The sequence below is a fragment of the Opisthocomus hoazin genome, chromosome 19, assembly GCF_030867145.1.
Source record: "Opisthocomus hoazin isolate bOpiHoa1 chromosome 19, bOpiHoa1.hap1, whole genome shotgun sequence".
Taxonomy (NCBI): Eukaryota; Metazoa; Chordata; class Aves; order Opisthocomiformes; family Opisthocomidae; genus Opisthocomus; species Opisthocomus hoazin.
Genome location: NC_134432.1, coordinates 15,781,623 through 15,796,658, shown reverse-complemented (window position 1 = coordinate 15,796,658; position 15,036 = coordinate 15,781,623). Strand labels below are relative to the sequence as shown.

Genomic DNA, 15,036 nt, shown 5'->3' with positions numbered 1-15,036 from the left:
GTTAGGTGATAAATCAATATTGCAATCGATATTTGATAAAACTGTTAGATGTGTTTGCAGATAGCCAGACATCTTTTAAAAGATCTAAAAATGACTTTGCACAGTTGAATAGGGGTTTTAAAGTCCTAGATCTGAAGTTTTTACAGAATGGGAAAAAAGAAAAAATACCAATTATCTTTGATATCTGGGGAAAGGGTTTTTGAGGGAATTTTAATAATATATGGTTTTCTTACTGTTGTTTATTTCATTTAAGATATAAAAATAATCACTATTTACTGTATTCTTTAGCCTTTAACAATAGGATTATTATTACAGTAAATTTTTAGCAATTTTAAGCATTGTGTAGTAACAGCTTTTAGTTGTTGGAACCACAGTAAAATGTTTTATCAGAATTTCAGTCTGAGTTTTTTCTAAAAATGTTTGTATTTTCATGCTGTGAAATGGGCAAAGCTCTCAGAAAAGTATGTTACAGCCAGGCTCCCACTGAAATCACAGGATGAAGATTTTCCTTTGGATAAGAATGATCTGTAACTGCTGATTCTTTCCTGTTATTTAAAGGATCCTGAAGGAGTAAAAGTGGATATTGTAGAAGAAGAAGATTTTACTGGAATAGTTTCTTTTCCTGACTTCAAGATTCCTCCTAATCCTAAGTAGATTTATTTAATGCTTTTTGAGAATTACGAACATAATACTGCCTTTTCTTAAGACTGTCGAAGTGTCTTTTGCTTGTCTTTGCTTTATGCATGACTTAAAACTTGGCAATTTCTATCATTTCACATAGTGTGTAACCATGGTATATATAAAGAACTTACAACCAAGTATTCTCATTTTCAGTTGACTTCCAAACTAACATTTGTCTTCTTGAAGGCAAGTGGGAAGCTTACTCTCTGCATTTTCAAATAGATGGAATATGCTCACTGTAATGAAAGTGAGGAGATGTAGTGAGTGAAAATACTGGTGATAAAACTGGAGTTAACAGTTAGTGGTAGGTTTGTTGTGCTCAATTGAAAAGGAAGATTAGTAAAAACTAAAGCTTTCTACAGCAGAGATAGAAACGGTGTCAAAGATGTATTGATTTCAAGGAGAGGAAACATTCATATTTCATACATATAGTCGCACAAATCATCAGCATTTTTACAGTTTGAGCAGCATACAAAATAAATGCCTCTTCAGTTCTCCTTTTAATCTTGAGAGGGTGCTGAACATACACAGAGTTGGCAGAAGAATGCTAGCAGGTGCTTGAAAAAATTATTTTTGACTGATTTACTTTTCATTAGGAAATTAGCAATAATTTCAGTCTGAGTAAAAATGAATTTTGTATCCTTCTTGAAAATGAGTATCCGTTAACAGTAGACTTGCATAATTTTTATCACGGTGCTATACAGCCAAAAGATTGTAGGAACTGATGTTGCAGTTGTGCCTCAGTGCTGTATTCGGAGAGAGAAGGACCCTGGTAGAAGTCTGCATGAGTCCTTTGGAGCCTTTTCTTGGCTAATATATCTTATAAAGACGTTTTTTGGTGTAGATACGTGTATCTGTTCTCAGTTAAGATCTGATTGCTTGTAGATTAACATGGTCTTCATTCCAGATGACCTTTCTGATAGATCCAATCACTGTGAACCACTTGCTTTTGGCTATAGTACAAAGTTTTGTTAGTAGAGCTTTGTTGGTTTATTTTACATCATTTAAGATGATGATGTGCGGGAGGACCTCCTCTTATTTTAAGTATAAGATACTGCATGTTACTACAAATTAGATTGTCTATGGAAGAAGTTCACTAACACACTTAATCTTTTTTTATAGTATGTATATGCCAAATTATTACTCATTTATTGATCCTGCTTGAACTCTAAATGTTTCCTTAAAACAAACTTACTTGCTTGTTTGTGGAATTTCTGAATTCCTTATTACTGTGCTTTATAACCTTATAAATGGGCTAAGTCTATTGAGTTTGCCTTTATTTAACCAAAGAATTGATAATTGGTCATACCTTCCAACCATATTTTTATTTTTGGGGAAAAAGACTGCATTTTTCACTTAGATTGAGCAAATTTAGCTATGTTACAAAACTGGCAAAGATGAAATGGGCGTAGTGTGTAAATTAAAGCAAACTGGATCAAGTTTCTTTGAAGAGTAAGGTAGGAAGACAGACGCATTTAGATATGCTGTGCACACAGCACTTCTGTGGGCTTAAGTAAAGCAATTTGAAATGAAGCAAATGTGTTTTGAGTGATTCTAGTACAAAGAAAAAGTATCCAAATTATGGCTGACTGCTTTGAAACAGACTTGTAGCCACCGACAGGCATTTGTCTAACCTCAGGATGATAATTGGCAAGTGAAAGAAGGTAGCAAATAACATCTTAATGACCCTGTTTACATTTGCAGTCTTCAAAATGTGTCTCTGCTTGTAAGTATAAAACAAAAAATTCTGACGATAGTCATACTATAAATAATAGGATAGTCTTTTCTAATGTATTTCAATGCTTTAAAATACGTTTCAAACAATTATTAAAATATCAAAGCAGAATCTTTTCAAAGTAGGCATTGAACATGAGCAAAAACTTGGTGCAGAAATTTTCTTTCTAATTATTAACATGAAATACTGTTAAGTAGTAATTACTTTTTGTCTTTAACATTAATTTTAATCTTAAAAAATGTTTTATTGTTGACATTTCGTAGATATGGAATTTGGAAGATCGAAGCCAAGTATAAGAAGAATTTTGTAACCTCAGCTGTTGCCACATTTGAAGTTAAGGAATATGGTAAGGTGTGCCCCTACTGTGAACCTTCATTTTTATATGCTTTTTCAGTGAATTTTATAGAGGATAGGTATGCAACACAGAGGAAGAAAACAGAAATGCTTGAGGTAACGTTGGCCTGCTTATACACAGCAACGGGACGCAGTGTAATGCCAAGTGGCAATGCCGGTTCAAGCTAATCAGTCACATCAGTGTAAGACTGTATTAATTCAACGTGTCTCTAAATAGAGGTATTCTTTTCTATACTGGGCCATCTTGGCATAGTTACATTGGTGCAAAATGTGGAGCCAGGGCAACTGCAGATAGCTTAGGGCTTTGTAACTCGTGCTTCACTGTGGACAAGCTGACAGCTGTATTTTGGGGCTATAATGCTGTAATTCAAATCACTCGAAAACAACATGATTCTTTGATGACTATACAGAGGCATCTTTCTGAGTACTTGTGGCTTCATGTATAAAAACACATCTAAGTGGCTTTCTTTTCTACTCAATTTTCAGCAATGCCAAGCTTTTCCATCATCATAGAGCCAGAAAGTAACTTTATTAGTTCTGATAAATTTGAGAACTTCAGGATTGTTGTGAAAGCTAGGTAAGGAAATTTGGCTTTGATTTCTAAATATGTGTGTATCTCCTCTTCTTTTACATGAAGAATGATTCTGCCGTGTGTGGAAGTTTCTTGTTTTACTTCCTCAAGAAGCCCTATCATCACAGTCCTTCGTGCTCTGCAAGACAACTGACCCTTTTTAAAATTCTTACAAAGTAATTATTTTTCAAAAGAAGTGTTTAAAGCTACAGAGATATTTGTTTTCTCTCTTGCCTAGGAAATTACTCTTCTTCAGAAACAAATGCTTTGTTGCAGCCATTAATGTGATCTTAAAAGCATTTATACTGTTGTTTTGTTCTCAGCTATTTTTATAATAAAAAGCTTGCAAGTGCTGATGTTTTTCTTCGTTTTGGGATAATTGAAGAAACTGGAAAAAGAATGATGCCTCGTGCAATGCATGTAACTAGGGTAAGAAGAAGCAAGCCTAGTCTGTGTACATTTCATATGCTTAGTTCAGAACTGATCTAGTTCCACTGAAGTTTTCCCATTAAATTTGATGAGAATGGGTTCCAGCTCCTAGTCTGCATCAAGAGCTATTCAGTGTCAACTTTTCCTGTGTAATCCTATTATCGGGGTCATAGAAATGCACTTCAAAATGAAACTCGGAGGCAGCATCTGAGGCAGAATGTAATTTCACTCTGGTTCAGTTACTCACTTGAGCAAACTGTGTGATTGAAATTTCTATGAAATAACTTTTTATGCTATCTATTACAGAATAAATGAAATAAAATACAGGATCGATGTATTAGTCCTAAATCATGATGACAGACAAACAGATCCAAATTACATTGATTTATTATGGGGAGTCTGTTCTCCAGCGATTATCTCTCCCTCATTTCGTCTGGCCTTTTTGGTTGGGTTATTGAGAAATGAAAAAAGGCATTATCTTTCCTCATTTAGTGAAGATACCTCTGTGTTATTGGTACCTCTTGTTGGGGCTGCGTGCAGACTTTACAATATTGGCCATCGGTTGATTAATTATCAGTAATTTTAGGGAATAAAGAATTCTTCATTAAAACATCTCCACCTTTGACTTCCTCTGAGAATAGACAATGAACAGAAACATGCTGAAGTTAGAATTTGTGTATAGTGTATCTATATATTATTTCTAAATTATTGACTGTTAAGTAATGATTTATTATTTCATTTCCAGATTGAAAATGGAGTTGCTGAGATCAATTTTAACAGTAAGAAAGCAGCCAGTTTTATAGGGTTTCAAAGTCTAGAAGAATTGGATGGATCATATTTATATATTGTGGCATCAGTGTTGGAGTCTACAGGCAAGTTGCTTTTTAATTGATTTTTTTAAACATATCTGCAAATGTAAACAGAACTAGAAAACAAAATTATATAGTTAACTTTCCTAGTGTCAGACTTCCTTTAGTATTCTGAAAGCCTTCTTCCAAAAACTTACAAGGTAGGACAGTCTGTCACTGTAAAAATGTTTAGGGATTAAACTTTCTTTTTTTATTTTTTTTCTATTGGTTTTCACAACAGTGTTAGGACTTGACTCTTTAGATGCAAGGACTTTCCTGTAACAGTCAGGTTGTGCTACCCTTTGAAGGCAAGTGGAGAAAACATAGGCCCTAGGATGTGATTATTAAAAGGGGCATAATGTTTTGTTAGGTGGCCTCAGTGGTGAAGCAGAATTTGCTGGAGTCAGATTTGCTGTATCTCCTTACAAATTGAGTTTGATTGCTACTCCTCTCTTTGTGAAGCCTGGACTTCCATTCTTCATTAAGGTTAGTTAACATAAGCAGTGTTGTTGCACATAACATAAAACCCGTAATGCAGAAGCCTTATTTTTTTGTATATATATTACGATAGATCTTAACACACTTTTAATTGCCATCATCAGTTTATATTTTTTTCACTTGGTATTGTAGAAGCTTAGCAGCTTGAAAGTTTTCTCCTCGAAAAATGCCACCATTCATAGAAGAAATGTTATCTATTCTGATGAACAGGTGCAGGTGAAAGATACAGTAGGTCACTTTGTTGGAAATATCCCTTTAACCGTCACTGCAAAATCATCTAGTGAGCAAATGGATGTGACTGAGTTGATATCAGAGGGTTCGGAATCTGGACAAAGAAAAACAAGCATGAGTGATGGAACTGCTTTGTTTGTTGTTAATATCCCATCTGATAGCAAAATATTGGAGTTTCAAGTGAGTTAAATCGTTCCATTGATTTATCTCTTTAATGGTTTAATTCCGTACTGTTGTGAATGTACAACACTGATGGGAAGATTTTACACTGAAAAGTTACTAGTTTATAAACTTAGAGACTGTTGCAAATAATCAGTTCTGAAAAGTAAATACGATAATGAAACATTACTGCCTTTATTAAATTCTATATTAGATTGTTCTGAAACAAAATATCGAAAGTTGTCACATTTATTTAATAATAATTATTAAATAAAAATCTAAATGAATTGTGTGAAAACAAGTCTCTCGGAATGCTTCCCTCACTGTGTAGGGAGGCATATCATTAACTTTTTATGCTTTATTTATTTATGTACATGCTTATACACTACCATTTTATATTTGACCTGATATTTATAGAACTTCTTATTAAAGAAAACATGAAAGTCTTGAGTTGACTTTTATTTTATTAATGGCTCTGAATAATTTGTTACAGAATGCTTTTAATATTGTAATTTTTTGTTTTCTTAAGTATAATTTTGTACTTAAACTATTCAGCGGTCAAGACACAATTTTTGTTTCCTCCTTTACTAAAAAATTTTTTTGATGTTTTATTGTCTTTTCAGGTAAGAACTGCAGATCCACATCTTTCAGATGAAAACCAAGCAAGTAAAACCTATGAAGCAAAAGCTTATTCATCATTAAGTCAGAGTTATCTATATATCGACTGGGCTTCAAACCACAAAATAGTGGAAGTAGGGGATTTCATAAATATTAATGTATACCCACGTAGTCGGTATGTTCATAAAATACATCACTACAACTATTTGGTAAGTAACAAATGTTTCCACATAAAATACTGAATTGTGATTTAATATATGGTCCTAGATGAAAAACCTCAACAATTAAGAACTCTCCTCAGCATAGAATACATGTAGCTCATACAGCTGCTCCTGCCAGATACAATCTGTCAGTCTTACAGTAAAAAATTGTTAACAGTTTCATGTTTAAATTATATATTAAATCTCCATTGTTTTGAATTCTCATCTGACATAGACTGGGATTAAGTAGTGCTAGTCTCAAGAGCTATTTCAGGAGTTGAAATAGAGAGGAAGAGAAAGATGCGCAGACAGCACTTCTTTTTAGCGGATGAGGGAAAGAGCTGCATTCCTTGAACTAGACCCACTGGTCCCAAACGCATTTTTGTGTGTCTTGGATTATATCTAAATGCAAGTAATTACTGCATGTAAGAAACATATTAAATGTAAAATTCGACTTTTTAAATTCTCCGTCACTTTTCTATTACAGATCACATCAAAAGGGAAGATAGTAAGCTTTGGAACTCAGAAGAGAATTAAGGATTTGGAATATGAACATCTAACTTTTCAGATAACCCAAGAAATGGTTCCTTCAGCACGTCTTATTGTTTACTACATAGTCATGGGAGAAGAAACTGCTGAGTTAGTAGCTGATTCAGTTTGGCTGAATGTGGAACAGAAATGTGGGAATAGTCTTGATGTGAGTAGTAGAATAGGTGCTAAAATTTGTGGATGTGCTAAAATTTGTGGATGTGCATTCATTTTATGGTCAGATTTTAACTTGGAATTACCCAAGTTCTGTAACACTTCCTGGATTTACTAAGCTGTCTGCCTTCAGATGCATTTATTTTGGAACAATGTCCTCTCAAAATTACCAGTATTTGTTTTCAATTTGTAGATTAAGCTGCAATCAAGCAAAGAGATACTGAATCCAGCAGAAGTTGTATCGCTTAACATAAAAACACAATTCAATTCATTTGTTGCTTTGTCATCTATTGACAAGGCAGTATATGGAGTCACAGGAAGAGGAAAGAAAGCAATGGAAAAAGTTAAGTAGTAGCCACAAAAGTAGAGCAGGTTGCTATTTGTTTCATGTTCATATTCAGATAACTGGTATGTGTTATGCATTCAGTAAGCCTGAAAATAGGCAGAAGAGCAATTCAATCCAGAATAAAAATCAGTGGTTTAAATCTGACAGTTCAAAGTTATAAAAAGAATTTTTTTACAATAATTTGATTTCCAGTAAAAGTAAATTGTGGTTTTAAAGGCAGATCTGAACTGTCTCATCAGAACCCTTCAGACTTGGCCAAAAATTAGGTGCACTGTTTGAGAGCTCCTCAATCAAAGAGGCATGGGGACTACATTCTCCTTTGTAGTTCTTCCTATAATGTTTTCAAGTTACATTTTTACGGCATACTGGTAGAATAGTATGCCAGATGCTGTTATGTTCAGTGGGTAATAGAGGTTTTCAGTCCTTGTAGAATTTTAGATATGTGTGTATGTCAGTAAAACCTACATATCATCTGTCACTGAAAGAATTGCATTCCTACGATAAAATGTGGTGGTATTTTAATACTTCAGAACAGTCAGCTATAAAATGCATAGGAGAAGAACAGGAGAATGCTTTTGTACCAAACTTAAATCATTTGAATATGTTTTATACCACTATTGAATTGGTTTTAAACAAGCTAGTCTGAGTCAGAACTGTTACAAACACCTTAGTGAAGCGTCCCACCTTGATTTGTCTGCATGACTCTCTAACTCTGATGTGGGCTACAAGAAAGTGGCTGTGCTGGTGCTCGTGCTTGAATTAGCTCACATATCGCTAAATGGTATTCTTCAGTGTGTTGTGAGGACATCTTCCAGACTAAAGTGGCCTGTCTGCAAGTCTAACTCTCTCATTCATCATATGATATATTCCACATTTTAGTTAGCTGCTGATGTGTTTTTTCCTCAGATAATGCTACATGTGGAAAAGAGTGACCTTGGGTGTGGTGCTGGAGGAGGACAGAACAACGTTGATGTATTCCGAATGGCTGGGCTTACATTTTTAACTAATGCAAATGCTGATGATTCAAATGAAGGAGGTATTATTCCTTTGTTTGAAGCATGAAATTGTGGATCTGATTTTCTGAAATATTTTGTTGTGCATCTCAGCTATTATGTTGGAAATTAATAGGGAATGCATATACTAATGATTTTTGAGAGAGGAAAACATTATGGCTTGTGGATCAGTTAGTGTAATTGAAATAAAAATGCTTTTATGTAATTAAAATAGTAAACAGAAAAAGTCTCCCAAATTTGGAATGTAATTTTATGGAATTATTCTTAAGTGAACTATCTGTTACATAAAAGATCGTGTCTTTTGTACTTCTGTATTTTTTAAGCAGGTGAAACTTGCAATGAAGTTTTAAGAACGAAACGATCTGACTTCGAGGAGCGGATACTCAAAGAAGGTGTTTACAATATCTTTTAAAGTATAGAATTATGAAAAAGAAATCACATCCATTAGAAATCAGGAATCTGGGTGTTTGCTTGCTACCTTTAATTTTTGTTATTAACGTAAGGTAGTGGAGAACTGACAAATATGGAAGATGACTTTAGAGAGGACCCCATTTATAAAGCCTCTTAGCTGTATGCTGAATTTGAAGTCAGCAAGATTAAAGTACACATTGAAAATACAGCATATGTTTAAGATCTTTTCTTTTTCTAAAGAGACATAGCCTGAAAACTCCCAATGCTACCATATGGCAGTCTTTTCCAGTGACCACCTGCCAGGCAACAAGCCTGTCAGAAGAACCTTTGACTGTTAAATCTTAAAATGTAATACAACTCTTCTTACCTAATTTACATTTTTCATTCAGAATAGTAATGATTAAGTGTTTGTCACTAGCTTTCGAAAGATAACAAGTTTATGTTCATCCTCAAATCTATACCTTCACTGAAATTCTGCAGATCTTAAAACTACATTCAGTATAATGAGTTAAGATGCATTTGGAAATAAAAACTTAATCTGAAGGACGGGAATTATATTATTATTTCAGCATCCAAATACGTACATCCAGAAATTCGAAAATGCTGCATGGCTGGAGTAAAAGCATATCCAGTCACTGAGACTTGCCACGACAGAGCTCAGCGAATTCGGCGTAGTGAAAAGTGTGTTTCTGCCTTCAGAGATTGCTGTGAATTTGCAAACAGACTGCGGGAGGAAGAGCCTAATAAGCTTCTAATATTGGCGAGAATGCGTAAGTACGAGAGCTTTAACTCTTGCGTAGACATGTGGTGAAACTCTTCTAGCAGAATACAGGTAAATATGGAGGTGATAGCTTTGTTAATCTGTTAACTCCTCCCTATTACCTGTCAGGGTTATTCCAGAAAGAATTTTACCAGTCTCCAAAGACCTTGGTTGTATGTCCCTAAAGAGCGGTAGGAGAGCAGTTCTTTGCTCTGCTAAGAGCTGTATTCTAATCACCCATGTTTAGAACAAACAGAACTGCGATAAGAGAGCATCATTGCCTGTGAAGGCAATGCTAAACTTGAATGCTAAATGTGAATCCTTTGCGCAGGCCCAAAACAGCCAGTGGGTAACATCTCAGGAAAGATTAGTGGGAGCATCACATTTCTTGTCTCCTCTCCCTATAATTGCTTATTAACAAGTTAATCTGTCTGGATATCCGACAGGTGTTCACATGTGTCAATAGATGGGATTAACACAGACTTTTGATTGAGAGTGTTCAGGTACCTTTTTTCTTGGATCGGGACTAACCTGAGGCAAGTAAGCAGGATACAGTATCAGAAAAGAGAAGGATACTGATTTTGGATCAGTTTGGAAGGATACTGATACTGATTTTGAAGCCTTTGGTGGAAGGCCATTGGCAGGTGGTTTGGTTGGGGTTTTTACTTGCTTTATTTTTGTTCTTCAGATTTTGAGGCTATCTTGGAACTGGATGAGGCAGAAGTTCGTAGCTACTTCCCGGAAAGCTGGTTATGGGAAGTTCACCAAGTTTCTCCAAGGTATTACTTTTCTCAAATCAGTTACCAACATTTGACTTAGTCATCAGTTTTCTAGAAAGTAAATGCTAAAACTGAGGTAAGCTGGGTAGGCATAGTTGTACCTGAAATGTGTGCTAAAAAGCAGTCGTGTACAAACAAACTACTCCTGCCATGTTTTGTTCCATGCAGGATATGCTGTCTGGTGCCCTGTCTCTTTTCCTTTCACTTTCGACCTTGCTAAACACCAGCTTCTGTGAAGTCAGCTGCAACCAAGTTTATTCAAACGAAAATCCAGAAGTCCTGTTTTCTAAATGTGCTCTCATATCTTGTCTTACCGAAGTCTCTCTTAGATACATGGGTTGCTCTGGACATGTACTGTCTTTGTGTTGGTTAGCTGTTGGTGTTTAACAGATGGCTATTGATAATGTATAAATGCTTCTAAACACAGGTCAAAGACACTGTCTATCACCTTGCCTGATTCGCTGACTACCTGGGAATTACAAGGTGTTGGTATTTCTGATAAAGGTAGGTACTGCAATAGAATTAGATTGTAGCTAAAGAATTAGGGAGCTTTTCTGTTTGGATTTTGTGGAACCTCTCATTGCAGTTGGCACATAGGTCTAAAATGTTCATTTTCTGGTTGATAAACAGGAAAAGAAAGCATAAAAATATATTTTAGGGAAAGGAAATTACTGCATTTCTTGTTCTGAATGTAAGTGGCTGGGAAAACAAAGCCTATCTTGTGTTTGACGGTGGCCCATAATAAATGGCTGAGGAGAGTATAAGAACAAATAGTGAGTGACTCTTCCCTGGCACAGCTTTACAGTGTCCTGCTATCAGTAGCTCAGGGACTTGAGGAGAGGAAGAAACAAATTTTCCAATAGATATGGTAGTCCAAACAGAAGATTTGTTTCTCACTTTGGGAGGAAGGACGAGAAGCCCAGAGGACTGATATGTCAGCAAGTATGTGTGAAGAGCAGAAGACAGCAGCCTGGAACAGCAAGCAAGAGCCTGGTCACTTTTAAAAAAGCTTGGCCAATTTCAGAGTACATTTTGAAAAATGCTAAGTCATCAGTACAGGTGGCAAGTAAGTGAAGACTTTTTCAAACTTGCTTATCAGAAGAGTGGATAAGATAGTCTGCTTTTATGTTTTCAATTTTCTTAGGTATATGTGTTGCTGCGCCATTGGAAGTGCAAGTTGTAAAAGATATCTTCCTGAGCATTTATGTTCCTTATTCTGTGGTGCGAGGAGAACAAATTGAGTTAAAAGGTTCAGTTTATAACCATAAAGCTTCTGCAATTAAGGTAATTTGTGGACTTTGTGGGTTCTACGCAAAGATTAATGTAATAAACTAAAAAAGCATTTCCCCTGCGAGTATCCCATATAAACAGATCTTTGGATCAGATTTCTCCAGTCCTTCAGCTAGTGTTATGTGTTCTTGGCATAACTGTGTAACAGTGAAATCCAATCGTTGTTTAATTTCCAGCCATTCCATGAATTACGATGTAGTCATGGTCTTGCCTACCAACTTTGTCTGTTCCAGTTGTTTGGGCAAACGGGGGGGGGTGTGTCAGAAAGTGACAGCACTTTTTGAATAACCTGTTCCAGAGCTCACAGATTACATTGTCTAGGGATTTAATATAAAAGGAGTATTTTTAAGGCAATACCTTCAAACAGAAGTGCAAAATTATTACTGAAAAATTTGAGTGTCGTATGCAAAGCTATGTGTATGAAGCAGGTATGTGTATGAAGCGTAGTACAGTGGGTCCTTAATGAGCATTTGTTAGTGTGCCTCTTGTGCAAGTAATAGTATTTCCAAAGTTAGTAACACTTGCTCAGTGTAAACAGAAAAGTAGTACTACAGTAACAGAATGCTTATTATACTGTTTTGGTGGCTTGAATATTTTTCTGATGTTGTGCCTGTCATGGAGGTGAAACATTTAAAAATCTTTCAACGTTTCAGTTCTGTGTTAAAATAGCAGCTGGAAACGGAATCTGTTCTTTTGGAGATTCTGCTACTACTGGATCGAGGATACGTGGTTGTAATTTCAAGAATTTAGATGGCGGTTCTTCATCACCAGTTACATTCAGAATACTTCCTTTGGAATTAGGTCTTCACACTGTCAACTTTACATTGCTGACAGCCAGGAACAGTGAAACTGTAGTGAAAACGTTACGCGTGATGGTAAGGAAAAAAATCAAAATGTTTGTAGTGTTTTTTAATTTCAGATTGATTCAGTCCCAAGAAATATTATTATATTAAATCAACATACAAATATAGCTTTATTTTAACTTTATCAGAATTCAGAGTACCACATGGTATCATTGAATTCACTGAGGTGTATGCAGTGGAAAAATGCATGACAGTATTTGAGTGTGCACATTTTTAAACCTTGCCTATAAGAATTGTCAGAAAGATTAGATGGATAGATAGATAATCACTTAGTAAGCAAGGAGAATACTGTATTCTAAGTTACTTGGTTCGTATTTTCACCTCCTTAAGCATGCTTCATTGAAAGACTTTTTTTGCAATTTTGTGCTTTCTAAGCTTTTATTTAAATCTTTTGTTAAATTTTCTCAATTTTGGGAGACAGATCACTAGCTTAAATGTATGTAGAATAGCTGTAGAACAGTTAAGTAAAACTCAACTACAGAGAAGGGTGTAGACGTCAAAAATACTATGGTTTTAAGCTGTTGTTTCAGAAAATATATTTGATTAAGGAGAAGTGTTTTCATTTTCTGCTTCTTTCCTCTTAATGATTTCAGCCAGAGGGCATTAAGAGAGAGCTTCATGCAGGTTTCACTTTGGATCCACAAGGTGTTTATGGTAAGGGAATTGATCATATATGTCTTTATTTTGTTTATTTTTTCATATTCTTGATTCATGATGATCAAGTTTTCTGTAATGTGGAAAACCTGACATTTCTCCTCGCTGAAATATTCCTCATAAGTCCCTTCCAAGGATTTCCTGTTCTATCATTGACTAACAAATCCATCTCACAATAGCTAGTCTTTAAAAAAAATACTTGGATTAGTTTCTTAAAGAAACCTTTTTATGTATCTTTTACTATGATATAATACTAAGCTTTTCTCAGTGTGCTTGAAAACCAGTTAGCGGGTATTTTGTGAATGAAAATAGAATATGTTCTTATTAAACCAGAGATGAATCTGAAACTACAATGTTTAGGTCCAGATAAGATTTTTTTTCTTAACAAAAAAGGCAAAAAAAAAAAAAAAGAATTTTTGCAACTGTTCTTTTTCAAAGTTTTATATCGTTTGCATGTGCATTTGGGCTTTTTTCTAGTTTTCATGTTACCGTAGTTATTTTTATTGCTGATTTCTCAGATAGTTGTGACCTTTAAATCTGGCTATTATATCTGAATAATCTATTGATTTAGATTGTGCAGTATGATACATATGCATACATTTTCAATTACAGGTTCAATCAAGAGACGACAAGAATTTCGATACAAAATCCCACTAAATCTGGTCCCTAAAACAAAAATTGATAGAAATGTCAGTGTAAAAGGTAAATTGAGTTGAAACTTTTAGTCTACTGCATAAGTGCTTTCCATGTATATGTTCTTTTTCTCCTATTTCTTTTTCCTTTGTTTGCCTGAATTTATTCCTAGGTTCTCCTTCTTTTGAGAAAAGGCTTTGCATATCACCTTTTTGTGTAGAATTTTAAGTAATTCATGTATAGTGATTGCTTATAAGTGTCAGCCAGATTCAACCCTTGGATTCATTTTTATGATCTCTCATTTAAATAATTTCTGTTTTTTTCGTTCCACAGGGCATCTTATGGGTGAAGTGATTGCCACAGTCGTCAGTCCTAGTGGTCTTAGTATTCTTACTGATCTGCCAAAGGGCAGTGCGGAGGCAGAGTTTATGAGTATTGTCCCAGTATTTTATGTGTTTCGCTACTTGGAAGAGTCAAATAACTGGCATTTGCTGGGTCCTGAAACCTTGACTTCAAGAACTCAAATGAGGAGGAAGATGAAAGAAGGTAGAAAAATATAGCTTCTCTTGCTTCAGTTGTAGAGGTGCATAAACTTTGCTGAATGAGAAAGACAATATATCTGAGTGAGCAAATACAAATTTACTGTCAAATCTCTTTTCATACCTAATTTTTTGTCTAATATATGCCTTAGGAATTGTGAGCATCTTGTCATTCAGAAATTCTGACTTCTCCTATAGCATGTGGAAGAATGGGCAAGCTAGCACATGGTGAGTTAAAAAGCTCTTTTGATGAGAATGGATGGAAAAGGCTTGTCTGCCTCCTTTGCTTTCATATTATAACAAATTTTTAAAGGGTGATACTTTCCAGCGAGCATGAGAGGTGAGCTTGATGGTGGATTTAAAAGGTGCTTACAACTTTGAATAATGTCTTTTGATATTTTCACTTGCGTTGTTCATCTTGTTTTTGTGCCCATAGTTCACACCATTACAACCAAGTTGGGCCAATGGTTAGGAGCAGGCATAACTGAGATAATCTGTAGGACTTTCCTCACTTCTGAAGCCTCTTTGGGCTTGGGATTCTACAAAAGGACTGTGTAGACCTTGGTTCCCTGCAGAATCATAAGCTCAGGCAAAGGTTACACCTGAACTTTGAAGAAGGAAAGCTAAGTAAAGGGACGTGAGCAAGGGCACGATAGTCATATGTTTTGTTCACACAAATATGATATTTGAAGGCTATCAGACAGGAGGGGTAGTACTTTTTA

General features: G+C 35.2%; 1 protein-coding gene across 3 annotated transcripts in view; it reads left to right on the top strand.

The window, feature by feature from the left end:
* Positions 1-15,036, top strand: part of C5 (complement C5) — a 28,720-nt gene that overhangs the window by 3,147 nt on the left and 10,537 nt on the right. The window contains exons 5-25 of one of the 3 annotated variants that reach the window (XM_009940828.2): positions 559-650; positions 2,680-2,762; positions 3,257-3,347; positions 3,665-3,770; positions 4,516-4,642; positions 4,989-5,104; positions 5,327-5,527; positions 6,130-6,333; positions 6,812-7,021; positions 7,220-7,369; positions 8,279-8,408; positions 8,712-8,777; positions 9,366-9,566; positions 10,245-10,335; positions 10,763-10,839; positions 11,480-11,619; positions 12,279-12,500; positions 13,082-13,142; positions 13,755-13,844; positions 14,109-14,321; positions 14,467-14,542. In XM_009940828.2, the coding sequence (XP_009939130.1) occupies positions 559-650; positions 2,680-2,762; positions 3,257-3,347; positions 3,665-3,770; positions 4,516-4,642; positions 4,989-5,104; positions 5,327-5,527; positions 6,130-6,333; positions 6,812-7,021; positions 7,220-7,369; positions 8,279-8,408; positions 8,712-8,777; positions 9,366-9,566; positions 10,245-10,335; positions 10,763-10,839; positions 11,480-11,619; positions 12,279-12,500; positions 13,082-13,142; positions 13,755-13,844; positions 14,109-14,321; positions 14,467-14,542 (2,747 nt within the window). Of the gene's footprint in view, positions 1-558; positions 651-2,679; positions 2,763-3,256; positions 3,348-3,664; positions 3,771-4,515; positions 4,643-4,988; positions 5,105-5,326; positions 5,528-6,129; positions 6,334-6,811; positions 7,022-7,219; positions 7,370-8,278; positions 8,409-8,708; positions 8,778-9,365; positions 9,567-10,244; positions 10,336-10,762; positions 10,840-11,479; positions 11,620-12,278; positions 12,501-13,081; positions 13,143-13,754; positions 13,845-14,108; positions 14,322-14,466; positions 14,543-15,036 lie in introns of all 3 variants that reach the window. The other 2 variants (XM_075439511.1, XM_075439512.1) reach the window with 2 other exon arrangements.